This window comes from Hemitrygon akajei, chromosome 4 (assembly GCF_048418815.1).
Source record: "Hemitrygon akajei chromosome 4, sHemAka1.3, whole genome shotgun sequence".
In the NCBI taxonomy this organism is placed as follows: Eukaryota; Metazoa; Chordata; class Chondrichthyes; order Myliobatiformes; family Dasyatidae; genus Hemitrygon; species Hemitrygon akajei.
In genome coordinates, this window is record NC_133127.1 from 16,198,586 (window position 1) to 16,225,250 (window position 26,665).

The following is a 26,665-nucleotide window of genomic DNA, read 5'->3' on the forward strand; positions in this document are numbered from 1 at the left end:
AAAATGAACAAATCAGGCAAACAGCAAAAAAAAATGAGGGAATAACATATAGAATATTAAACATCAAACTGCCAAATCCTTGAAGCAGTCTAGGAATTTTTATCTCAAATTAGTGCTGTGTTGTTTGTTGACTGCAGGCCACAGTGCCAGCCCGGGTTGAAGTGCCCTGATCAAAATTGCGCAAAATAGCAATAACGAAGGAGTAACTGGAAACACACATAACATAAGCTGCAGAGTGTGCTAAAAACACGTCCAGTCCACAATCTGTGCTGATCAAACCTTGCCCAGGATCCAAGAAACAAGAAGTTGCACAAGCTGAAAGTCCGCCTTGCTCTGTGTATGTTTACTGTAACCTTTCAAAAAACTCCAAGACATCCAATTATTCCATACCTGACACTCCAAATGGTCTCCTCAATCCCTGGGTCATTTTCTTTGCATTTGTTTCCTTCAGGTCCATTCGACCCACCCGTACAATCTGGCACACTAAGTAAATCCTCTCCCGATTCAAGTCTTTGTTTCCTAAATCCTAAAACAGAAAGACCAAGAGTGAGTAGTGAGGCTGAGGGGACACCTAACCTGAGGGGAGATCAAATTATTGGAGACATTGATGGGTTAGATAGTCAAAATCTCTGTCCTGATGTTAGATCCTGGTGATGATGCGATCCAAAGGTTCAGAAGTTAAAAAAAAATGAATCATAAAACCTGTTACTTACAGCTGTTTATTGAGTGTTACAAGTGCACGGAGCAGAGAATGAACAAAGGGAAAGAGAAAGGACAACAAAGTTATGGTTATTTTCAAAGTTTAAAGGTCAAAATAAGTTTATTATCGAAGTGCTTAGTGTACAAGTCACCATATACTACTCAGAGACGCGTTTTAATGCGGACATTCACAGTAAGCTCAAAAAAACACAATAGAATCAATGAAAAACCATGCAGAATAAGATGGACAAACAACCATTGTGCAAAGGACAATAAAACATACAAATAAAAAAAGAAAAAAGAACAATTATAAATAAGTAAGCAAAAACTATGGCTATAGTACTGCTACTGGAAAATTCACTAAACAAATACAAGTGTGCAGATCATTATTTAAAAATATAAGCAAGCATAAGAAAGATAAAGTTACAAGATAAATGAACAATTTTAAACTCTAATCCAAGATGGGAAATCCCACAAAAGATACCGGAAACAGCTCAGTCCATCACGGGTAAAACCTCCCGCCATTGAGCTCATCTACAAGAAACTCTGTCTTAGAATCACAGTTTCCATTATCAGGGAACCCCCCACCACTGAGGACAGGCTCCCTTCTCACTGCTGCCATCAGGAAGAAGGTACAGGAGCCTCAGGACTCACACCACCAGGTTCAGGAACAGTTATTACCCCTCAACCATCAGGCTCTTGAACCAGAGGGGATAACTTCACTGAAATATTCCCACAAACAATGGACTCTATATCTCATGTTCTCGATATTTATTGCTTATTTATTTAGTATTATTCTTTCTATACTTGCACAGTTTGTTGTCCTCTGCACTCTGGTTGAATGCTCAAGTTGGCGGTCTTTCATTGATTCTGGTTATTATGCTATAGATTTATTGAGCATACCCACAAGAAAATAAATCTCAGGGTTGTATATAGTGACATATATGTACTTTGATAATAAATTTACTTAGAACTTTGACAAGGAAGAAATGTTGAACAATAGACAGGATAGCTTTGAGCTGAGAGAGGAAAAGTTTATTGTCTGCTCAGTGTGGTGCCTGGAATGGGCTGCCAGTGGCAGTGATGGTGGAAGCAGATATAACAGTGGACATTCAACTTTCAGACATGAATATGCAGGAACAGAGAGATATGAACCAACTGTAGGCAACAGGGGTTACTTTAATTTGGAATCCTTCTCAGCAGACAATGTGGGCTGAAGGGCTTGTTTCTGAGCTGCACTGTTACAAGCAAGCTCTTTTTACAAGAACAAAGGAGAATCTTATCGATAATCTAAAACCATACCGTGGTTGTGTAGGAGGGATATCGAAGATGAAAGTCATTCTAACCTACTTGCCCCAAACAGCTTGCTGTCCGAAACACAGCATGTCTGAGAGTCAGCATGGAGTGCGGTTGAGAGGGCTTCATAAGTGGAGTGTATTAGTCAACCATTGTCACAGGGGGTGCGAAACACACTCTTATCAGCACATTTGGTGCAGAATACAATCTCTATATACGGAGTGTTTAGAATCACTAACAGAGAAGGAAATTCTGCCCAGTAGTAACAAAGAGCACAGAATGTAGAACAAAACTGCATGGTACAGGCCCTTCAGTCTATGATGTTTTGACAAACTTTTAGCCTACTCTAAGATCAATCTAAGCCTTCCATCCCACAAAGCTATCCAGCTTTTTCATCCATATGCTTATCCAGGAATCTCTTAAGTACCACCAACTTATCTGTATCAACCACCACCCCTGACAGAGCATTGTGGACTCATGCCAATCTCTGTGTACAAAACCTAGCTCTGATATTTCCCCTAAGCTTTCCTCCACTCATCTGAAAAGGCCGCCCTCTGGCATTAGCCATTACTGCCCCTTGAAAGAAGTCTCTGGCTCTCCATGCTATCTATTGCTCCTACGTTGATTATCTGAGATCTCAAAAGACAGCTGGGGGCTGTTGGGTATAAAACTGACTGAGGTAAATTAAGTGAAAAGGTCTCTTTCTGTGGCCTTAAATTGCAGGAGAATTTTGCTTGGTACTCACCGTGAACACCACCTTCAAATTATTGAGCATCTCGATTTCCTTTGGTAAACCCGTGCTTGCCCAGCGGAATAGATAGTTCTCACTGAAAATACAAGAATTTATTTTGTCAAACCTCCTGTTAGCCACAGAATCTTGACAGAGATAAACACACACAAGATGGAGACCCAAGAGATGGCAGATGCTGGAGGAACTCCGTGGGTCAGGCAACTTCTGTGAAGAGAAATGGACTGTTGACATTTTGTGTTCATATCGACTGGAGGTTGGTAGCCGGATGTCTGCGAGTTTGGGGTTGAGAACTGGTGGTGAGAGTGAAGCTCTCCCAGGGGTGGGGTGGGAGGTCTGTATGTGTACCTGAGTGGGTTGGAATGGAACTTGTTTTGCTGTTATAAGAACATAAGAAATAGGAGCAGGAGTAGGCCATCAGGCCTGTTGAGCCTACTCCATCATTCAACAAGATCATGGCTGATCTGGCCATGGACTCATCTCCACCTACCTGCCTTTTCCCTCCTATGCAAAAATCTATTCAACCTTGTCTTAAATATATTTACTGTACTGTTTCATTGGGCAGAGAATTCCACAGAGTCACCACTCTCTGGGAAAAGCAGTTCCTCCTCATCTCCGTCCAAACTCTACTCCCCCGAATCTTGAGGCTTAGTCTCCTAGTTCTAGTCTCACCTGCCAGTTGAAACAACTTTCCTGCCTCTATCTTTTCTAACCCTTTCATAATTTTCTGTTTCTGTAAGATCTCCTCTCATTCTTTTGAATTCCAGTGAGTATAGTCCCAGGCGACTCAATCTCTCCCCATAATCTAATCCCACCATCTCCTGGTGAACCTCTTCTGCACTGCCTCCAAAGCCAGTATATCATTCTTCAAGGAGACCAGAACTGCACGCAGTACTCCAGGTGCGGCCTCACCAGTACCCTGTAGGATTGCAACATAACCTCCCTGTCTCAAGTTCAATCCCTCTAGCAATGAAGGCCAACGTTCCATTTGCCTTCTTGATAGCCTGCTGCACCAGCAAACCAACCTTTTGCGATTCATGCACAAGCACTCCACAAGTCCCTCTGCACAGCAGCATGCTGCAATTTTTTATCATTTAAATAATAATCTGCTCTTTCATTTTTCCTTCCAAAGTAGACGACACTGCTGTACAAAGCACTGCAGCTGTTGTCGTTTGTGTGGTTCTGCAAAGCGTAGTGGGCATGCTGTGTTGGTGTGGCAACACTCGCAGGCTGCCCCCAGCACATCCCAGCTGTATTGACTACTAACGCAAATGACCCATTTCACTGTATGCTTCAATGTGCTTGTGATAAATAAAGAAGTCTGAATCTGAGGGAGGAAAAGTTTCATTTAACGTCGTGACCATCACAGACAAATGGACCGTTCTTGTACCTACTGTTTGTTCATCCCGAGAAAATTCATGCAGTCACAAGGACGACATGCAAACTTCACATGAACAGCTTTGGAGATCAGAGTCAACCAAAGCTGATGGAACTGAGGCAGCAGCTCTACCAATTGTAAGGTGCATTGACTGAGCACATTACTTACTAATATAGATGCTGATGTTTTGTCTGGTTGTATGTATGTACAGTCAGATGATAGTAAATCTGAACTAGAACTTGAACTAGCATTTCCATAGGCGTGGGGTTAAGTTTGGGCAGGATTATCAAGGATCAACTTTATCAAAGGTTCAAAGGTTCATTTTATTGTCAAGGTGTGCATGTACAATACAACTGTGATATTTGTCTACTCCAGATAGCCACAAAATACATTCGGCATTTGCATTTACGTGCATTAGGAATATGCTGTGGTGTGCCGGTCAGGGCTGGACGTGCGTCAAAAAACAACATTCAACAATTATAAAGTATAAACAATTATACTAAATAATAAAGTTAGAGGTTAATGTATGGATATGGAATAAATTTGCTTAAGTACATAATGATCAGCATGTATTTACAATGTACAATTGGGGAGGAGATTGGGGTTGAGCAGGAAAACAGATCAGCCATGATGAAATGGTGGAGCAGGCTCGATGGGCCAAATGGACTAATTCTGCACAGATACTTTATGGTTTTATGGTATTATGGTCTAACCAGCATTATAAAAAGTGGTGTAATGTGTTTACAGTACAGTAACAGGGATAATAGATTGAGGGGACTGATTGATAGATTAACTGCCTGAGGAAGGAAACTTCTAAAATGGGGTGAAGTTATAATTTTAAAAGTCATATAGTGCTTTCCAGTAGGAGCTTTTGGAGAAGGCAGTTTACAAGGTGGGTAGTGTCCACAAGGAATTTTCCCGCCTGCTTCTTTGTCCTGGACACGTCCAAGTCCTGCTGTGATGCAGATATTTTCTGCTGACCTGATGGTTCACTCCAGATTTGGTACATTGTGAGAGGATGTTGCGCCAAACCAGACAGTAATGGCCGATGTGAGGATGCTCTCTGTGATGGCGGTGTAGAATGGCACAGCATGTTCTGTGGAAGGAACAACTACCAACTGCCACATGAAGTACATCTTCTGCCGAACCCTTTTGTTAATGAAGATATGGTTCCTCCACATGACATCCTGTAAAATAATGATGCCCAGGTGCCACTGTCCAATTTAAATGTATTTTTAATGATTGCAAAATCCTGCTATATATCAGGAACTTGAAGCACTGCAGGTCTGTAATGAGGGAATTACACAACGTGCAGCTGCCTGAGTCAATGGCGGCTTGCAGTCTTGTGGCAAGAGACCGCGTTACAGGTTTCCCCCGCAATCCGAAGGTAGAGCGTTCCTATGAAACTGTTTGAAATCCGAAACGTCCTAAAGCGAAGAAGCAATTACCATTAATTTATATGGGAAAACTTTTTGAGCGTTCCCAGACCCAAAAAATAACCTACCAAATCAAAGCAAATAACACATAAAAACTAAAATAACACTAACATATCGTAAAAGCAGGAATGATATAATAAATTTACACCCTATATGAAGTAGAAATATTGTAGGTACAGTGTAGTTTCACTTATCAAGGTCAGGAAGGCAGCAAACCAAAATCGATTTGGAGGAAAAAAATCGGCACGTACAAGCATGCGCAAATCAACTACCTGCACAAGGCTTCACGGTCATTGTAGTCTTTCTTGGGGTAAACACACGTATAAAGCGGGCGTCTTTTTTTTGTAAAAGTGAAAATCCTCTTTGGTTAGCGAAAACAGGTACTAATGTAAGTCTTTCGTAACAGTGAGTTGTTGTAAATCGAACGTTCGAAAAGCGGGGGCCACCTGTAATTGCTTTACTAGTGATTGCAAGACCCTTTTGTACATTGCTAATCTACAAGTTCTATTCACTGATTTGTTGTCTGAGAGTAGGGGGCAGATGGTGGTGGAGCTGCGTGGTCTTTGTCTTAGCACGGACTAGGCCTCAAGCTGTGGTGTCACCTGTTAACAGCCACTGGGAGAGAGGCATCCGAGACTCCGGGGGGCAGTGTGGCACAGTATCAGGGCTGGAGTCAGTGCTGCCACCCCAAGTGTTCTCTCAGCAGAAGGCAAGTTCTATTGTGGTCCACCGTAGATCGATGGTGCGAGTTCTGGACTTTTTAATTGCGTAATTGTGATAGCATTTCTGCTTGCTACCTTGTGTGTGCTGTGTGCAGTGTGTGACCGTTGGTAACGTGTTTTGCAGCTTGGTCACAGAGTAACACAATTTTGTTTGGCTGTATTCATGTATGATTGAATGACAATTAAACTTGAATTGAACTGAATTGCATGCTGAAGTAGTCATGACAGTTCTATCTCAGTTCTGCTCACCCGACTTGGAAAATCTAGTGATCAAGTGACGTCTATTTTATCTGCCAAGAGAGCTTTCTACCATCATCCTGGTAGCAGTATACATTCCACCTCAGGCCAACATCAGGCAGGGACTGGAAGAGCTGAGCACTGTAATCAGAAGATAGACATATAGGTATAGACCAAAATCTATAGCAGCAGTGGTGAGGACCAAGAAGGTGTTGTCAAGGGAGGCAGCAAACTGCTAACAGGACTGCTTCGAGTTGGTGGGATGGACGGTATTCAGGGATTCATCTTCTAGTCTGACTTAATTAAAACCTGTGTGGATGAGTGCTTGCTATGAGAATATACCAGACATACCCAAACCAAAAGCAATGGATGAACCAGCAGATTTGTAGTCTGCTGAGGGCTAGCTCTGTGGAATTCAAAACCAGTCATCCAGAAGCATCCATGAAGTCCAGGTATAATCGACAGAAGGCTATTCTAAGAGCAAAGAAGCAATTCTGGTTGAATTTAGAGATGGTGTCGGATGCATGTCAGCTCTGGCAGGGTTTGCAGGTCATCGCTTCCAGCAAGGCATCATGAATGACTGTGATGCTTCACTCCGTGATGAGCTCAAAACCTTTCATGCACACTTTTAAAGGGCAAATAAAACTACATCTATGTGAATTCCTGCAGCATCTGGTGACCCTGTGATCTCTGTCTCAGAGGCCAACATCAGAACATCTTTCAACAGGGTGAACACTCACAAGGCGTCAGGCCCTGAAGGTGTACCTGGAAAGGCATTGAAAACCTGTGCCAATCAACTGGCGGGAGTGTTCAAGGACACCTTCAGTTTCTCACTGTTGCAACTGGAAGTTCCCAACTGCTTCAGAGAGGTGACAGTCAAACCAGTGCTCAAGAAGAGCAGGGTAAACTGCCTCAATGACTATCCTCCTGTGGCACTCACATCTACAGTGACCAAGTGCTTTGAGAGGTTGGTCATGGCCAGAATCAACTCCTGCCTTACCAAGGACCTTAACCCACTGCAATTTGCCTATTGTCTCTATAAGTCAAGAGCAGATGCAATCTCATTGGTTCTCCATTTGATCTTGGATTACCTGGACAGTAAGAACATCTATATTAGGCTGTTGTTTATTGATTACAGCTCAGCATTCATACCCTCTGTTCTCATCAACAAGCTTCTAAAACTGGGTCTCGGTACATCCCTTTGCAACTGGATCCTTGACTTCCTCACCGTGAGATCATAGTATGTGCAGATTGGAAGTAACATCTCCATGTCAATGGCATTCAATACAGGTGCACCTCAAGGATGTGTGCTTAGCCGACTGCTCTACTCTCTCTACACCTATGACTGACATGCCATCTGTAACATTGCTGACAACACGACTATTGTTGGCAGAATTTCAGATCACGACAAGGATGTGTACAAGAGCAAGACAGACGAGATGGTTGAGTGGTGTTGCAACAACAACCTTGATTTCAACATTAGTAAGACCAAGGATTGGTTATGGACATCAGGAAAGGGAAGTTGAGGGAACACACACCCATCTTCATCAAGGGATTAGTAGTGGAAAGCATAAGCATTTTCAGTTCCTGGGTGTTAACATCTCCGACGATCCACTCTGGGCCCAATATATTGATGCAACTACTAATAAGGTATAAAAATGGCTATAGTTAATCCAGAGTTTGAGGAGACTTAGTTGTCATCAAAGACTCTCACAAATTTCCACATGTAGAGATCATTCTAACTGGTAGCATCACCATGCGGTATGGAGGGGACACTGCAGAGGATCGGAAAAAGCTGCAGAGTTGTAAACTCAGCCAGCTCCATCATGGGCGCTAGCCTCCCCAGCATCCAGGACATCTTCTTGCTTCAAGAAAGTGGCATCAATCATTAAGGACCCCCATCATCCAGAACATGCCCTCTTCTCATTGCTTCCATCAAGGAAGAGGTAGAGGAGCTTGAAGCCACACATTCGATGTTTCAGGAACAGCTTCTTCCTCTCTGCCATCAGATTTCTTAATGGACAATGACCCATGAACACTAACTCATGGTTTTATTTATCTTATAGTAATTTATCTCGGTTACTAACTTGAACAAGTTCATTGGTGAAGGCAATACTATGAAGATACGTTGAGCAAGCCCAGGATTTTCTCTTCAGAGTGAAGAAGAATGAGAGACGACTTGATAGATGGGTATGACATGATAAGAGGTATAGAATGAATGAATCAGAATCCGATTTATTATCACCAGCATGTGTCATTAAATTTGTTAACAACAGCCAGAATAACATTGAATAAATAAATTACAGTACATGTATATTGAATAGATTTAAAGTAGTGCAAAAACAGAAATTATATATGCTTTTAAAAAGTGAGGTAGTGTTCATGGATTCAATGCCCATTTAAGAATTACATAGCAGAGGGGAAGAAGCTGTTCCTGAATCACTCAGCGTGTGCCTTCAGGCTTCTGTACCTCCATCCTGATGGTAACAATGAGAAGAAGACATGTACTGGGTGCTGGAGGTCCTTAATAATGGACGTTGCCTTTCTGAGGCACTGCTCCTTGAAGATGTCTTGGACACTATGGAGGCTAGTACCCAAGATGGAGCTGACTAATTTTACAACTTTCTGTAGCTTCTTTCAGTCTTGTGTAGTTGTCCCCCCCACCCCACTGCAAACCAGACAGTGATGCAGCCTGTCAGAATCAATAGTCAAAGACTCCTTCACAGGGTAAAAATGGTTGATGCAAGGGAGCAAAATTTTAAGGCAATTGGAGGGAAGTAGTTGGGGGATGTCAGAGGGAAATTTTTGACCCAGAATGTGGTGGGTGCATGAAACGCTCTGTCATGAGTGGCGATCCAGTTCAAGTTTCCAGTTTAATTATCATTCAACCATACCTGAAAATAGCCAAACAAAACAGTATTTCTCCAGGACAAGGAATTAAACACATTACCAATAGCACACAGCACACTGAACATAGCACAACTAGCATATATGGTTGGAATTTGAAAAAAATGTACAGTCACAAAGAGAAAAAAATTACAGCCCAAGTCCCTGAATTGTCCTGATCCAGCTGGTCTTCCACCGAGCAAAAACTGGAGGGCAGCACCAAGAGAAGATGAGAGGCAACACTGAAAGTGCACTGGAGAGCAGCACTGAGCGAACACTGGAGAGCAGCACTGAGCGAACACTGGACAGCAGCACTGAGCGAACACTGGAGAGCAGCACCGAGCAAATACTGGACAGCAGCACCGAGCGAACACTGGAGAGCAGCACCGAGCGAACACTGGAGAGCAGCACCGAGCGAACACTGGAGAGCAGCACTGAGCGAACCCTGGAGAGCAGCACTGAGCGAATACTGGAGAGCAGCACTGAGCGAACACTGGAGAGCAGCACTGAGCAAACACTGGAGAGCAGCACCGAGCGAATACTGGAGAGCAGCACTGAGCAAATACTGGACAGCAGCACCAAGTGAATACTGGAGAGCAGCACTGAGCAAATACTGGACAGCAGCACTGAGCGAATACTGGAGAGCAGCACCGAGCATATACTGGAGAGCAGCACCGAGCATATACTGGAGAGCAGCACCAATGGGAGGGACAAGCCTCCAACCCAATACAAAATCAGCAGCACACAGTCAGCTCCAGCAGCTCCTTTCTCAGTAACCTCAACAGACGTTCCTGAGGCACGAGGACCTGGTCCACGCAATAACCAAGGCTATGCAGCTCCCGTCAGTCTCACCAATGAACCAGCGAATGGGGCTTTCAGCTTTCTACATTACATGCAACATGTTCTAGTGATTACAATAAAAACGTCCAGGGCAATCACTCAAGAATGGTACGCAACAAGTCCAGCTCTATCACTATCGAGCAACCCACTGATAGGATAGTCCCGCAGTATTCAACGGTTTTAATATCCAGCAGTGACTTCCAATCATAAAACAGACAAACAAGATGAACAAAAACACCTTTTATTGAACCTGGAGTGGCTGCAAAATCCAAGCGCATTGCCATCTTACCAGAACATGCATTAGAGCATTTAAGAAACTCCTACTGCAGATAGGCACATGGATAGCAGAACAATTGAGGGCTCTGTGGAAAGGAGGGGTTAGGTTGATCATAAAGTAGGTTTAAGAGGTCAGCACAACCTCGTGAACCAAAGTGCTGCAGTGTTCTATATTCTACGATTAAAAATGAGCATAAAATGACAGAGTGAAGTGAAACAGTAAATAGTATTTGGCAAATTTAAAACCCATAGGTTAAGGGGACACTGGCCAGCTGGATATAAAATTAACAGAAAGGATGGAAGGGTAGTGCACTTTGGTACTTAATCTGGAAATGAATATTGTGAAGAAAATGGGATAGGAAAAAGTGGGCCAAGTCGCCTCAGTTTGTACCAAAATGTTCTCTGATCCCATGCCCAGATTCAGAATTTTCCAAATAGATTTCAAGTTCTAAAAATGTAAGGATTTCTTTCCTTCATATCTATACTCCCACAGTTTTTTTTTGCTGTAAATTCTTATTCAAGTCACAGGATTTTGACTGCTCAGAACAAACTAAACTCACAAAATTTGCAATTCTTAGCATCTTGAATGTTGAATCTTGGTCATTTATAATTTCAAATGCTGGAAAACAGTAGATTTCTCTTTCAATAAATGCACCTGATCTGCTGTCTTTCCAGTAATTTGTCTTCTTTCAAAATTCCTCAAAAACACAATACAGTTCCGACCCAAAACATTGAAAATTCCTTTCCACAGCAACAATCACAGAATGCTGGAGGAACAAATCAGGCAGCATCAATGGAGGGACATAAACATTAGACATTTCGGTCTGAGACCCTTCTTCTGGACTGGTAAGGAAGGGGACAGAAGCCAGAATGAAAAGTTGGGGGCAGGGTTAGGAGTTCTCGCTGGCAAGTGATCGATGAGACCAGGTGAGGGAGAAGGTGGGTGGGCCGAGGTAGGGGATGAAGTGAAAAGCCGGCGGTTGTTATGTGTACGAGATAAAGGGTTGAAGAAGGAGTCTAATAGGAGAAGGGAGTGAACCATGGGAGAAATTGAAGGAGGAAGAGCACCAAGATGGAGGTGATGAGAAGAGAAGGTGTGAGAGGGGAACCAGAACTGGGAATGTAAAATAGAGAAGGGAGGAAGAGGGGAGACATTGCCGGAAGTTAAAGAAATTGATATTCATGCCCAAGAAAATCTGTAGACGCTGGAAATCCAAGCCATACACACAAAGTGCTGGAGGAAGTCAGCAGGCCAGGCACTATCTATGGAAAAGAACAAACAGTAAACATTTGCGCCCAAAACTCCTCAGCACTGTGTGTATGTGGCTGGATATTCATGTCAGGTTCACCACAACAGACACAGAAACACTTTAAATGTAATCCAAGCCATTGTCTGACAGTAAACACAAAGAGCTGGTACCAGGTCCCAACACTTAGAAATGTCCTCCCACAAAAATCAAATAACTCATCACTCTGAGATCAATTCAGAGCCTCTTCAAGGAAGACATTTAAAAAAAATAAACCCGAATCATTTGGAAGTGAGCAGACTGAGAGAAATATTTTGAAAACATTCTAATAACCATATAACCATATAACAATCACAGCACGGAAACAGGCCATTCCGGCCCTCCTAGTCCGTGCCGAACTCTTAATCTCACCTAGTCCCACCTACCCGCACTCAGCCCATAACCCTCCACTCCTTTCCTATCCATATACCTATCCAATTTTACCTTAAATGACACAACTGATCTGGCCTCTACTACTTCTACAGGAAGCTCATTCCACACAGCTATCACTCTCTGAGTAAAGAAATACCCCCTCGTGTTTCCCTTAAACTTTTGCCCCCTAACTCTCAAATCATGTCCTCTCGTTTGAATCTCCCCTACTCTCAATGGAAACAGCCTATTCACGTCAACTCTATCTATCCCTCTCAACATTTTAAATACCTCGATCAAATCCCCCCTCAACCTTCTACGCTCCAATGAATAGAGACCTAACTTGTTCAACCTTTCTCTGTAACTTAAGTGCTGAAACCCTGGTAACATCCTAGTAAATCGTCTCTGCACTCTCTCTAATTTATTGATATCTTTCCTATAATTCGGTGACCAGAACTGTACACAATATTCCAAATTTGGCCTTACCAATGCCTTGTACAATTTTAACATTACATCCCAACTTCTGTACTCAATGCTCTGATTTATAAAGGCCAGCGTTCCAAAAGCCTTCTTCACCACCCTATCTACATGAGACTCCACCTTCAGGGAACTATGCACTGTTATTCCTAGATCTCTCTGTTCCACTGCATTCCTCAATGCCCTACCATTTACCCTGTATGTTCTATTTGGATTATTCCTGCCAAAATGTAGAACCTCACACTTCTCAGCATTAAACTCCATCTGCCAACGTTCAGCCCATTCTTCTAACCGGCATAAATCTCCCTGCAAGCTTTGAAAACCCACCTCATTATCCACAACACCTCCTACCTTAGTATCATCAGCATACTTACTAATCCAATTTACCACCCCATCATCCAGATCATTTATGTATATTACAAACAACATTGGGCCCAAAACAGATCCCTGAGGCACCCCGCTAGTCACCGGCCTCCATCCCGATAAACAATTATCCACCACTACTCTCTGGCATCTCCCATCTAGCCACTGTTGAATCCATTTTATTACTCCAGCACTAATACCTAACGACTGAACCTTCTTAACTAACCTTCCATGTGGAACTTTGTCAAAGGCCTTGCTGAAGTCCATATAGACTACATCCACTGCCTTACCCTCGTCAACATTCCTCGTAACTACTTCAAAAAATTCAATAAGGTTTGTCAAACATGACCTTCCACGCACAAATCCATGCTGGCTACTCCTAATCAGATCCTGTCTATCCAGATAATTATAAATACTATCTCTAAGAATACTTTCCATTAATTTACCCACCACTGATGTCAAACTGACAGGTCTATAATTGCCAGGCTTACTTCTAGAACCCTTTTTAAACAATGGAACCACATGAGCAATACGCCAATCCTCCGGCACAATCCCTGTTTCTAATGACATCTGAAAGATCTCCGTCAGAGCTCCTGCTATCTCTACACAAACTTCCCTCAAGGTCCTGGGGAATATCCGGTCAGGACCCGGAGATTTATCCACTTTTAAATTTCTTAAAAGCGCCAGTACTTCCACCTCTTTAATTGTCATAGGTTCCATAACTTCCTTACTTGTTTCCCACACCTTACACCATTCGATATCCTTCTCCTTAGTGAATACCGAAGAGAAGAAATCGTTCAAAATCTCTCCCATCTCCCTCGGCTCCACACATAGCTGACCACCCTGATTCTCTAAGGGACCAATTTTATCCCTCACTATCCTCTTGCTTTTAATATAACTGTAGAAGCCTTTCGGATTTACTTCCACCTTATTTGCCAAACCAAACTCGTAACTTCTTTTAGCTTTTCTAATCTCTTTCTTAAGTTTCCTTTTACATTCTTTATATTCCTCGAGCAATTCCTTTACTCCATGCTGCCTATATCTATTGTAGACATCCCTCTTTTTTCGAACCAAGTTTCTAATATCCCTTGAAAACCATGGCGCTTTCAAACCTTTAATCTTTCCTTTCAACCGAACAGGAACATAAATGTTTTCACAATTAATGTTTTCACAATTTACTTCATATGCTTTTCATTACATGAATTTGATCATTTGTAATTTTCTGCGCAGGCTGATAGGATTGTTAAGAAGATGTATGGTGTGTTGGCCTTCATTAGTCGAGATATTGAGTTCAAGAGCCCCAGGTAATGTGGCATCTCTATACAACCACACTTGGCATATTGTGGAAGAGTAAACCGTTGATGTTTTGGGCCGAGACGCTTCATCAAGAGCTGTTGAAGGGTCTCAGCCTGAAATGTTGACTGTTTACTCTTTTCCATAGATGCTGCCAGGTTTACTGAGTTCCTCCAGCAATTTGTGTGTTTTCCTTGGAGTTCCAGCATCTACAGATTTCCTCGTGCTTGGAATATTGTGCTCAGTTCTGATCATCTCATTATTAGAGGGATGTGGAAGCATTAGAAAGGGTGCAGAGGAGATTTCCTGGATCAGAGAGCATGTCATAGAAACATAGAAAGCCTACAGCTCAATACAGGCCCTTTGGCCCACAAAGCTGTGACAAACACGTCCATTCTATAGAAATTACCTAGGGTTACCATAGCCCTCTATTTTTCCAAGCTCCATGTACCTGTCCAGGAGTCTCTTAAAAGACCCTATTGTATCCGCCTCCACCACCATTGCTGGCAACCCATTCCACGCACTCACCACTCTCTGTGTAAAAAAACTTACCCCGATATCTCCTCTGTACCTACTCCCAAGCACCTTAAAACTGTGCCCTCTTGTGCGAGCCATTTCAGCCCTGGGTGAAAAAGGTTCTGACTATCCACATGATCAACACCTCTCATCATCTTATACACCTCTATCAGGTCACCTCTCATCCTCCGTTGCTCCAAGGAGAAAAGGCCGAACTCACTCAACCTCTTCTCATAAGGCATGCTCCCTAATCCAGGCAACATCCTTGTAAATCTCTTCTATACCCTTTCTATGGTTTCCACATATTTTCTGTAGTGAGGCGACCAGAACTGAGCACAGTACTCCAGGTGGGGTCTGACCAGGGTCCTATATAGCTGCAACATTACCTCTTGGCTCCTAAATTCAATCCCACGGTTGATGAAGGTCAATGCACCATTTGCCTTCTTAACAACAGAGTCAACCTGTGCAGCTGCTTTGAGTGTCCTATGGACTCGGACCCCAAGATCCCTCTGATCCTCCACACTGCCAAGAGTCTTACCATTAATACTATATTCTGCCATCATATTTGACCTACCAAAATGAACCACTTCACACTTATCTGGGTTGAATTCCATCTGTCACTTCTCAGCCCAGTTTTGCATCCTATCAATGTCCTGCTGTAAACTCTGACAGCCCTCCACACTATCCACAATACCCCCAACCTTTGTGTCAACAGCAAATTCACCCTCCCATCCCTCCACTTCCTCATCCAGGTCATTTATAAAAATCACAAAGAGAAGGGGTCCCAGAACAGATCCCCAAGGCACTCCACTGGTCACCAACCTCCATATTCTGCAACCACTCTTTGCCTTCTGTGGGCAAGTCAATTCTGGATGTCCTCTGAGGATAGGTTGAGTGAGCTGGGATTTTCTTTTTGAAACAAAGGAGGATAGGAAATCAATTGATAGAGGTGTATAAGATAAGAAGCATAGATTGAGTGGATAACGAGAAGATTCTTTTCAAGGTGAAAATGGATAATATGAAGGGGCATTATTTTCAGCAGATTGGCAGAAAGTATGGGGGGGGGTGTGAAAGTTAATTTTTTACACAGAGAGCGATGGGTGAATTGAACACCTTGCCAGGGGTGATGGTAAGAGACATTGAAGAAACTTAGATAGACACATGAATGAAAATAAAATAGATGGTTATGTAGGAAGGAGAGTTAATCTTAGAATAGGTTAAAAGGTCGGCACAACACCATGGGCCAAAGGGCCTGTACTGTGCTCTCTGTGCTTTTGTGTTCTAATGGCTAACCAGAAAATAGTTTTGTAAAAGAGTAAAAAGTTGATGTAGTCTTAGCGCAAAACATTGTCTATTTATTTCCATAGATGCTGCCTGGCCTGCTGAGTTCCTCCAGTATTCTGTGTGTGTTGCTCTGGATTTCCAGCATCTGCAGATTTTCTTGTGTTTGCAATAGTTTGATTTACAGCTTTTATTTTCATTGGGTAACAAATAGCATCCTTACAAAGTGATGATGCCTTCCCAGAGAATATCTAGGAGGTATTATTTTTCCCAAGAGATAAAATTATCAGTACCTTTATAATAGAACATAGAAATCTACAGCACATTATAGGCCCTTCAGCCCACAATGTTGTGTCAACCATGTAACCTACTCTAGAAACTGCCTAGAATTTCCTTAGCGCATAGCCCTCTATTTTTCTAAGCTCTATGTACTAGAGGCTCCTAAAACACCCCATTGTATTCACTTCCACCACCGCCACAGGCAGTACATTCCATGCACCCCCCACTCTCTTTGTGGAAAAATTTACCCTGACATCCCCTCGGTACCTATTTCCAAGCACCTTAAAACTATGCTCCTTCGTGTTAGCCATTTCAGCCCTAGGAAAAAGCATCTGGCTATCCACACGATCAATGCCACTCATCTTCTTATACACCTAATAATCTCCTGGTATAAATCATCATCAGGCAAATTATGCCCGCATAGATCTCTGCTCGAGTTGTAACCTTGACTTCCTCAGTTAACAGTCCAGTACCAATTTAAGTAAGTCTCCACACTTCCAAGTTCCAAACTAATGTCCTCTTTATATATATATTGTTAAATCAGCATCTGATCACCTCCAGTAGAGACAAAGGAAGCATAAAATTGACAGTGACAAATGGGAGATATTCTGAATTGCATTAGGATTCAGCTTGCTGTAATTACTGCTCCAAATTGTATTTGGTAGTGATCTTGTTTTATTGCAATATCTTGAAGATCGTTTCACTAAACATTTCCCAATTTTATTTTTCTATTCCTGTTTGTCACAGGCGTTTAATCAGAATCTTAAAACAAAAAGGAAAAACTGCCTTCCTCAAATGTAACCGAACTCCACATGTTTAATTTCACACCAGCTCCAAAGCCTTATGTCTGAGCACACAACAGCAGCTTGAGTGCACCCACTGGTCAAAGGGTGGGTGACATTTGTAAACTTGCAAAAGTACAAACGGACAGAGGCAAGAATTAGCTGAGCTGACCTTTAGACAGTGCAAGGAAATCACGTTTGTTCTTTAATAAATCACTACTGATGCAGAGGAGAAAATGCACAACAGAAGCCTTCTGACATCTAGCATGCTCCTGAAACCTTCTCCTGAGCCAGCATTGAGGAGGTCACCTACCTCTGCCTCATTGTCACTCATCATCACGGACAACAAGAAAAGGACAAGACAAGCAATATCTGGAGACTATGGGAACAAGTAAAAGGCCAAATTACTGGCTCAGTCTCTCGGTCAATTAAAATATCAGTTTTATTAACTTCATTTGTTACACGTACATCAAAACATCGAAATAGGTGGTGACACAAGAGACTCTACGGATGCTGGAAATCCAGAGAAACACACACAAAATGCTGGAGGAACTCAGCAAGCCAGGCAGCATCTATGGGTTGGAATAAACAGCCAACATTTTGGGCTGAGACCCTTTGTCAGCTTGGAAAGGAAGGGGGAAGATGCCAGAATAAGAAGGGGGCAGAGGGGAAAAGTACAAGCTGGCAGATGATAGGTGAAGAGAAAGGTGGGAGAGTATGAGGTGGGCGAGGAAGCAATGATAGGTGGAAAAGGTTAAAAAGGCTGAAGTAGAAGGAATTTGACGGAAGAGGATGGACCATTGGAGAAATGGATGGAGGAAGGGCACCAGGGTGGTTTAATAGGCAGGTGAGAAGGGAAGAGGTAAAATGGGAGCTAGAACAGGGAACGGAAAAATAGAGAAGGGGAGATGGTAGAAATTACCCGTAGTTAGAGAATTCGATGTTCATCCTATACGGTTGGAGGCTACCCACATGGAATATGAGATGTTACTGCTGCAACTTAAGAGTGACCTCATTGTGGCAGTAGAGAAGGCCATGGACTGACATAATGTAATGGAAGTAAGGAAAGGAATTAAAATGGTTGACCAGTGAGAAATCCTAAGCAACATACACAAAAGGTTGGAGGAGCTCAGCAAGTCAGGCAGCATCCACAGAAGTGAACAAACCATTGACATTTTGGGCCAAGACACTTTTTCAGGATTGGAATGGAAGGAGGTAGACAGCAGAATAAAAAGGTGTTGGGGGGGCGGGAAGAGAAGTAGACCTGGAAGGTGATAGGTGGGTGGGAAAGGGAATGGGCTGGAGAAAGAAAAGGAAAACAGGCACCAGTTGGAGATGAAGGGCAAGTGAGAAGAGGTTGGAGGCCAGAGTGAGGAACAGGAGAAGATAGGAGGGGGAGGGAATTTTTTTAACTGGAAGGACAGATCATTATTCATGCCATCAGGTTGGACAACAGACAGATGGAATATAAAGTGTTGCACCTCCAGCCGTACATGGGCCAACATGTCAGAATGGAAATGGGAATCGGAATTAAAATGTTTGGCCACTGGGAAGTTCCACTTTCAGGGGATGAAGAGGAGGTGCTCGATGAGGTGGTCCCCCAATTTACAATGGGTCTTGCTGAGAAATCCTGCCTGTTGCCTCCTAGTTTTAAGCTGTGGAGAGTATTGGAGTGGTTTGGAGAGAACAAAGGGAGCATCTGTGATAGAGCAAGAATGTGGTGAAATGCTGCTTGAGGTTCTGGTTCATAGGTTAAAGAGCAGAATTACCAACAAAAAACAAACAAAAGAGATGTGCAGAAGCTTTGACAATTCACTGGTTTTACAGATTTTATATGCACTTTTGTTTCCTCTCTGCTTTTAATAATCCATCAACCAGGTGGCTTTGCAAAAAGGACATCACCATAGCAACGACTTCATTCTTTCAGAGATATTTCCACTGTTGTATCCAACCTTTTGCTATGTTCCACACAATTTAATACATTTACTTCCAGTAAGATGGCGACACGCAAACCAGAGGTGTTTTTTGTTGTTTATATGTGTCTTTTTTTTTACAATTGCAAGACAACGATGGGCATTGAGAACATCAAGTGCTACAGGTCTCCTTCATCAGTGAGCTGCTCATTGGCAGAAGAGCTGGAGGAGCTAGACTTGGCGCAGACCACGCTGCTGCCTGCTACTCAAAGGCAGTGGAGTCGGTGTGGAATCTAACAGCGAGCCACAGAGAAGTACAGCATTGAAATAGGTCCTTCAGCCCATCTAGACCATGCTGAAACTATTTAAACTGCCTACTCCCATCGACCTGCACTGGGAACATAGCCCTCCAGTCCCCTACCATCCATGTATCTGGCCAAACTAGGACACTTGTATTGAAATATATACAGTTCAGCACACTGTGCTCACGCTTTTGATTCCAGACTTCGTCTGAGCTCTTACATTCATTTCCACTAACTGTTCTGGCACTCTGGTTCCCATCCCCCCGCAGCTCTAGTTTAAATTCCACTGTGCTGCCCAGGGGATGACCACAGGGGTACTCTGCAGTGGCTCCTTAACCTCTTCTCCCTTCCTGACTGTTACCCACTTTCCTGTATCCTGCACCTCAGGTGTTAACTACCTCCCTAAATGTCCTATCTATTGCCCCTTCAGCCCCCCGAATGATCTGGAGTTCATCCAGTTCCATCTCCAACTCCTCAACTGTATGCATTTCTCACAGTTGTGGTCGGCAGGGACACGACAGGTCTCCCTGCATTTCCACATCCCTCAACAGGAGCATTCTACTACCTTGCCTGGTATCTCTACTGTTCTAAATGATCAAATGTGAAAAGGAGGATTCACTACAACTTTTCTTTTTTTTGCCTTCTCTGACTGAAGCCTCGAAGAGCTAAAGCAAAATCTCCACTCTAACTCTGTCCACTCATACGACGGCTACTCCGCCTGCCCCTGCCTTCCTTTAATTTGTTCTTGATAATGAATCCAAACAGCGATTGGTCCCTGGTCAAAGCTCCAAAAAACTGCTGCGAGTTGCTGCCTTTTACACTTGGTCACGGATTCCAAGTGAAATCCCTTCCTCTCAAGCTTCTGATCTCCCAGTTGGTCGCTGGGCAAAGCTGGTCCAAGAGTGATTGACTTGGACATTTTAGTTGTGATCACAAGACCCTGTTGGACATAGGTGATGTAAAATACCGCAAGTCTGGTTCATTGATTTATTTGCGAGACTGACGGGGATGGAGCTGTGTGGCCTTTGAACTAAGGGTGTCAAAGGTTCAAGATGGTTTGTTGTCATTCTTCAGTACATGAGTGTAAAGAAGAATGAAATGATTGTTACTCTTGTCCGATGCAGCATAAATATACAATAAACATAAAGAACACTATAAAAATAAAAAAAATAAAAGCAATCTTTTAAGACACAAAGTACAAGTAATTGTATATACATCTACTGATTACATTTACATAAAGTGATACTAGGTAATGTGTTTGTTGTGGTGGTAGTGGGGAGTGTGGTGGGGTAGGTTAAGGAGGTGTTTATCAACCTGACAGCTTGGGGGAAGTAACTCTTTCAGTCTGGTGTTGGTGTGGATGCTACATAACGTCTTCTTTGATGAAAGTGGGACAAATGGTCCATAAGCAGGGTGGGTGGGATCCTTTATGATATTGCCAGCCTTTTATCCTGCACCTTTCTGTACATATGTCCTTGATGGTGGGAAGATGAGTGTCGGTGATGCGTTGGGAAGTTTTAACTATCAGCTGTAGAGCGCTCCTGTCCGCCACAGTGCGGGTTCCGTACCACACGGTGATGGAGCACGTTAGGATGCTCTCAAATCCCCATTTGTAGAAGGTCAAGTGTCGATGTGCATAGCCCTTCAGTCTCCTCAGAAAGATGATGCATCTCAGAGAGTACAGTGTAAAAGACTTATGCACATGGAAAACAATTCTGTAAAGCAAAGGTGCTTTCAAAAATAATGAAAAGTTTCTAATTATCAAAAACTTTGCTCCTGTCACGTTTTGTCACTCTGCAACCTTATCCTTCAATCTCTCTGAATTATGGAGGACAGCATGTGTCTAAATGTCTTTCACCAGCAGACTTCATCATGATCATCATGACTCCAGTATTTCTACTATTTTTTAATGTTTCTTATTGTACATATGATTTTTCTGTGTTCTATTGCTGAGCAGCAGTGAACCGTCCGATTGGCCTATCAGAGTTCTCTTTGGGAACTAGTCGACTTGATCAGCATTTCTGATCTGGCTATTGTTTACAATTGCACTTAATTAAAAAAACAGTAAAAAACTAAATCAAATCAATATTTGGTGTGAGCACCCTTTGCCTTTAAAACTGCATTATTTCTTTAAGGTACATTATCGTGCAGTTTTATAAGAAAATCAGCTAGTAGGTTGTTCCAAGCATCTTGGAGAACTTGTCACAGTTCTGCTGCAGACTTTGGCTGGCTCACTTGCTTCTGTCTCTACAGGTAATCCCAGCCATCCTCGGTGATGTTGAGGTCAGGGCTTGGTTAAAGTCATTCCATCTGAAACCATATAAAAAATCTCGGGTGCTGAAGACTTTTGCACCGTACTGTAGATAAAACAGCCATATCCAGGGAATGAGGGAAGAACCAAAGTGCGAACGCTCACCTGATTATCCTCTGCTCATTGGGGTCATAAAGCGACATGAAGAGTTCGGCCTCTTCCCCGATTTTACAGACGAAGTTGCGGACCCAGATGAAAAGGGTGTGTGTGGGCGACGAAGACAACCGGGCAAATCTGCTGCACTCGTTCTGGTTCTGAAACTGTCCAAGAGTGGGAATGAAAGTGCCTGAGATTAGCAACTTTTGCATGGTATCAACTACCTGCCCTCCTTAAAACAGCAGTCAATAATTTATTTTCTGCGAACCAGCCTCCCCTCTGTGGACACTGTCCGTCCCATGGTATTTAGTGCCATCACTTTATAGCACCACCGATCGGGGTTCGATTCCCACTGTCATCTGTAACAGGGTTTCCTCCAGGTGCTCTGCTTCCCTCAACATTTCACAGACGCACTGTTATGGTGACGGTTAATTAGTAGTGGGCATGCTATGTTGGGACTGGAAGTGCAGCAACACTTACAGATTATCTCTAGCAAAATCCTCAATGATTTGATTAGACACAAATGACACATCACACTGCATAATTCGATGCTTTGATGTACAGACAAATAAAGCACATGAGCCTCCGCATGCAGCACATCACTCTCCACAAATTCTGTCATCTTCAACGGGATCCTACTACCAAACGCATTTTTATCTCCACCCCCAATCTCCTCTTTCAAGAGGGAAAATAAGTCAGCCATGTAGGGATGGAGGAGCAGACTAGATGGGCCGAATGCCCTATCTCTGCTACTGCATAAGACTTTAAGGTCATAAGATATAGGAGCAGAATTAGGCCATTTGGCCCATTTAGTCTGTTCCGCCATTTCATCATGGCTGGTCTAATTTACCTATCAGCCCTTATTTCTTGCCGTCTCCCCGTATCCCTTCATGCCATGACCTATCAAGAATCTATCAACCTCTGCCTTAAATATACATAAAAACTTGGCCCCCACAGCTGCAATGTGGCAAAGAATTCCACAGATTCACCACTCTCTGGCTAAATAAATTCCTCCTCATCAAAGGTTCTAAAAGAATGCCCCTCTATTCTAAGGCTCTGTCCCCTGCTTTTCAACTCTCCCAGAGAGTTGTATTGTATTGCACTGTATTCCATCTGCCATATCTTTTCCAATTGCCCTAATCTGTCTAAGTCCTTCTGTAACCCCTGCGCCTTCACCTATTTTCATATCATCTACAAACAGCCACCAATTCCATCATCCAAATCATTGACATACAACATAAAATGAATTGGCCCCAACAGACCCTTGTAGAACAATACTAGTCACCAACAGTTAGCTGGAAAAGGCTCCCTTTATTCCCACTCTTTTTGTCTGCCAAACAGCCACTGCTACATCCATGCTAGAATCTCTCCTCTAATACCATGGGCTTGTAGCTTGTTAAGAAGCCTCATGTGTGGCACCTTGTCAAAGGCCTTCTGAAAATCCAAGTATACAATAGCAACCAATTCTTCTTTCTCTCTATCCTGCTTATTATTTCCTCAAAGAATTCTAATAGATTTGTCAAACAAGGTTTCCCCTTGAGGAAACCATGCTGACTCCTACCTATTTTATCTTGTGCCTCCAAACATCCTGAAACCACATCCTTAAAAATTAACTCCAACATCTTCCCAACCACTAAGGTTAGACTAACTGGCCTATAATTTCGTTTCTTCTGCCTTCTCTCCCTTCTTGAAGAGTAGAGTGACATTTGCAATTTTCCAATCTTCCCGAACCATTCCAGAACCTAGTGATCATTACTAATATCTCCACAATCTCGTCAGCCACCTCTTTCAGAACTCTGGGGTGTACACCATCTGGTCCAGGTGACTTTTCTACTTTCAGACCTTTCAGTTTCCCAACAACCTTCTCTCTATTTATAGTAATTTCGCATACTTCATGCCCCCTGACACCTGGAACTTCCACCATACTGCTAGTGTCTTCCACAGTGAAAACTGATGCAAAATACTTATTCCGTTCAATAAAGGTTCTAGTGTGTCGAGAACACACTATGACAAATATGACAAATAAACTCTTCTTGGGATTTAAGCCAGGTACAGCTATTTACTATAACCAATATTTCAATGTCAAACTCTGGCATCTTCTTCAGGGATGATGCCTGTGTAAGTTTAGTCCAGTGGTACGTATACCCCCCCCCCCCACCCCCGTGGTCTGTCCCTCCTGATTGGTTAGTCCTCATCCAATCAAGTTTCCGCTCTGCCACTTTGTTTACACTCAAATTCCAATTCTTACTTAGAGCGAGACCTTTGTCTTTTAAAAGAATTTTAACAAACATGAGGTCTCACTCTAAGAAAGAACTGGAATTTGATTGTAAACAAGGTGGAAAAGTGGAAACATGATTGCACAAGGACTAACCAATCAGGATTGAGGAACCACGGGAGTATAAATACCACTGGACTAGACGTACCCATGCATCATCCCGAAAGAAGATGGCAGAGTTTAACATCGAAACATCAGATATAATTGACACCTATACCAGGCTTGAAGCTCAAGAACAGTTTATTTGACTTATTCAGTTCATTCGCCATTGCATTGTCCCTCATTACTACCTCCCCAACATCAATTTCCACTCTCACCTCTCATTTACACTTCATGTATCTGGAGGTACTTTTGGTACCTTCTTTAATATTACTGGCTAGCTTACCTTCGTATTCCATCTTTACCTTCTTAATGACTTTTTAGTTGCCTTCTGTTGGTATTTGAAATATCCCAATCCTCTAACTTCCCACTATTTTTTGCTCTTTTATATCTCCTCTCTTTGCTTTTATGTTGGCTTTGACTTGTCTTGTTAGCCATGGTCGTTCATCTTTCCTTTAGAATACTTCTTCCTCTTTGGGATGTATATATCCTGTGCCTTCCCAATTGCTTCCAGAAATTCCAGCCATTGCTGCACTGCCATTATCCCTACAAATGTTCTTTCCAATCAATTCTGGCCAACGCCCCTCTCATACCTCTGTAATTCCCTTTACTCCACTGATACATTGGTCTTCAGCCTCTCCTTCTCAAATTTCAGGATGCACTTGATCATATTATGATCACTTACCCCTAAGTGTTCTTTTACCTTCAGCTCTCTAATTAATTCTGGTCTATTGCACAACACCCAACCCAGAATAGCTGATCCTCTAGTGGGCTCAACCACGGGCTGCTCCAAAAAGCCATCTTGTAGGCATTCTAGAAATTCTACCTTTTGCATTCTAGCACCAACCTGATTTTGAAGTCCATGTTGAAGACTCTCATGACTATTTTAACATTGTCCTTTTGGCATGTATTTTCTATCTCCTGGTGCAATTTGTAGGCCATTTCCTTACTACTGTTTGGGGGTCTGTATAAAACACTCATCAGGGTCTTTTTACCCTTCCATTTCTTAGCACTATCCCGAACAATTCAACACCTTCCAGTTCTCAGCACTATCCAGAACAATTCAACACCTTCCAGTTCTTAGCACTATCCAGAACAATTCAACACCTTCCAGTTGTTAGCACTATCCAGAACAATTCAACACCTTCCAGTTGTTAGCACTATCCAGAACAATTCAACACCTTCCAGTTGTTAGCACTATCCAGAACAATTCAACACCTTTCAGCCCTATGCACCTATTTCTAATGATTTGATTTCATTTTTACCAACAGAGCAATACCGCCCCCTCAAGCTTCCTTCCTGTGCATTCGATACAAGGTGTACCCTTGGACATTAAGCTCCCAGCTATAATCTTCCAGCCATGATTCAGTGGTGCCTACAAAATCATACATGCCAATCTGTAACTGTGCTGCAAGTTCATCTACCTTTTTTTCCATATAATGCATACATTCAGATACACCTTCAGTCCTATATTCACCCCTTTCGATTTTATCCACCTTTTGTGTTGCAACTAATCTTGTTGAATGCAATTTTGGCTTATCAACTGCCTCTACTTGTAAAGCAGTTACCTCAGCTTCATCACTATCATCCACCTTTCCTACGATACTTCTTGCACTGAAATATTGGCATCTCTGGATACTAATTTCACCATGCTCAACCTTATGATCCCTAACTTTGTCTGGTGTCTTACCAACACCTGCCTCCATAACCTCTCCACTAACTGTTCTGGCACCCTGGTTCCCATCCCCCTGCCACTCTAGTTTAAACCCCACCATGCAGCATTAATAAACCTTCCCAATAGGATATTAGTCTCCCTCCAGTTCAGATGTAAACCGTCCCTTCCATACGGATCCCGCCATCCCCAGAAGAGAGGTCAATGATCTGAAAATCTTATGCCCTTCCCCCTGCACCAACTCCTTGGCCATGTATTGAACTGCGTAATCTTCCTAGTTCTGGCCTCACCAGCACGTGGCATGTGTAGCAATCCTAACAACACAACCCTGGAGGTCCTACCCTTTAACTTAGCACCTAACTCCCTGAACTCCCTATGCAGAACCTCGTAACTCATCCTACCCATGTCATTGGTACCACAGCTTCTGGCTGTTCACCCTCCCACTTAAAGAATGCTGAGGACTCAATCTGAGATATCCCAGACCCTAGCACATGGGAAGCCACATACCATTCAGGAATCTCGTTCTCGCCCACAGATCCCCTGACTAACGATTCCCCTATCACCACAGTGTGCCTCTTCTCCCCCCTTCTATTCTGAGTGAGACTCAGTGCCAGAGACCCAACACTGTGTCTCTCTCCTCTTTTGGGTCTTTTCCCCCACCCCCCGACAGTATCCAAAGTAATATACTGTACCAATTGTTGAGGGGGATGGCCGCAAGGGTACTCTGCACTGGCTCCTTAACCCCTTTCCCCTTCTTGACTGTCACCCAGTTTCCTGTGTCCTGCACCTTGGGTGTAACTCCCTCTCTGTATGTCTTATCTATCACCCCTTCA

At 43.0% G+C, this 26,665-nt stretch overlaps 1 protein-coding gene across 1 annotated transcript in view; it reads right to left on the reverse strand.

Moving 5' to 3' along the window:
- The window catches only part of LOC140726138 (dedicator of cytokinesis protein 2-like), a 1,234,790-nt gene that overhangs the window by 1,012,758 nt on the left and 195,367 nt on the right, over nucleotides 1–26,665 (reverse strand). Inside the window, exons 8-10 of the mRNA XM_073042110.1 lie at nucleotides 21,796–21,950; nucleotides 2,741–2,822; nucleotides 391–526 (exon numbers count right to left, since the gene is read on the reverse strand). Of these exons, the coding sequence (XP_072898211.1) occupies nucleotides 391–526; nucleotides 2,741–2,822; nucleotides 21,796–21,950 (373 nt within the window). The remainder of the gene's footprint in view (nucleotides 1–390; nucleotides 527–2,740; nucleotides 2,823–21,795; nucleotides 21,951–26,665) is intronic.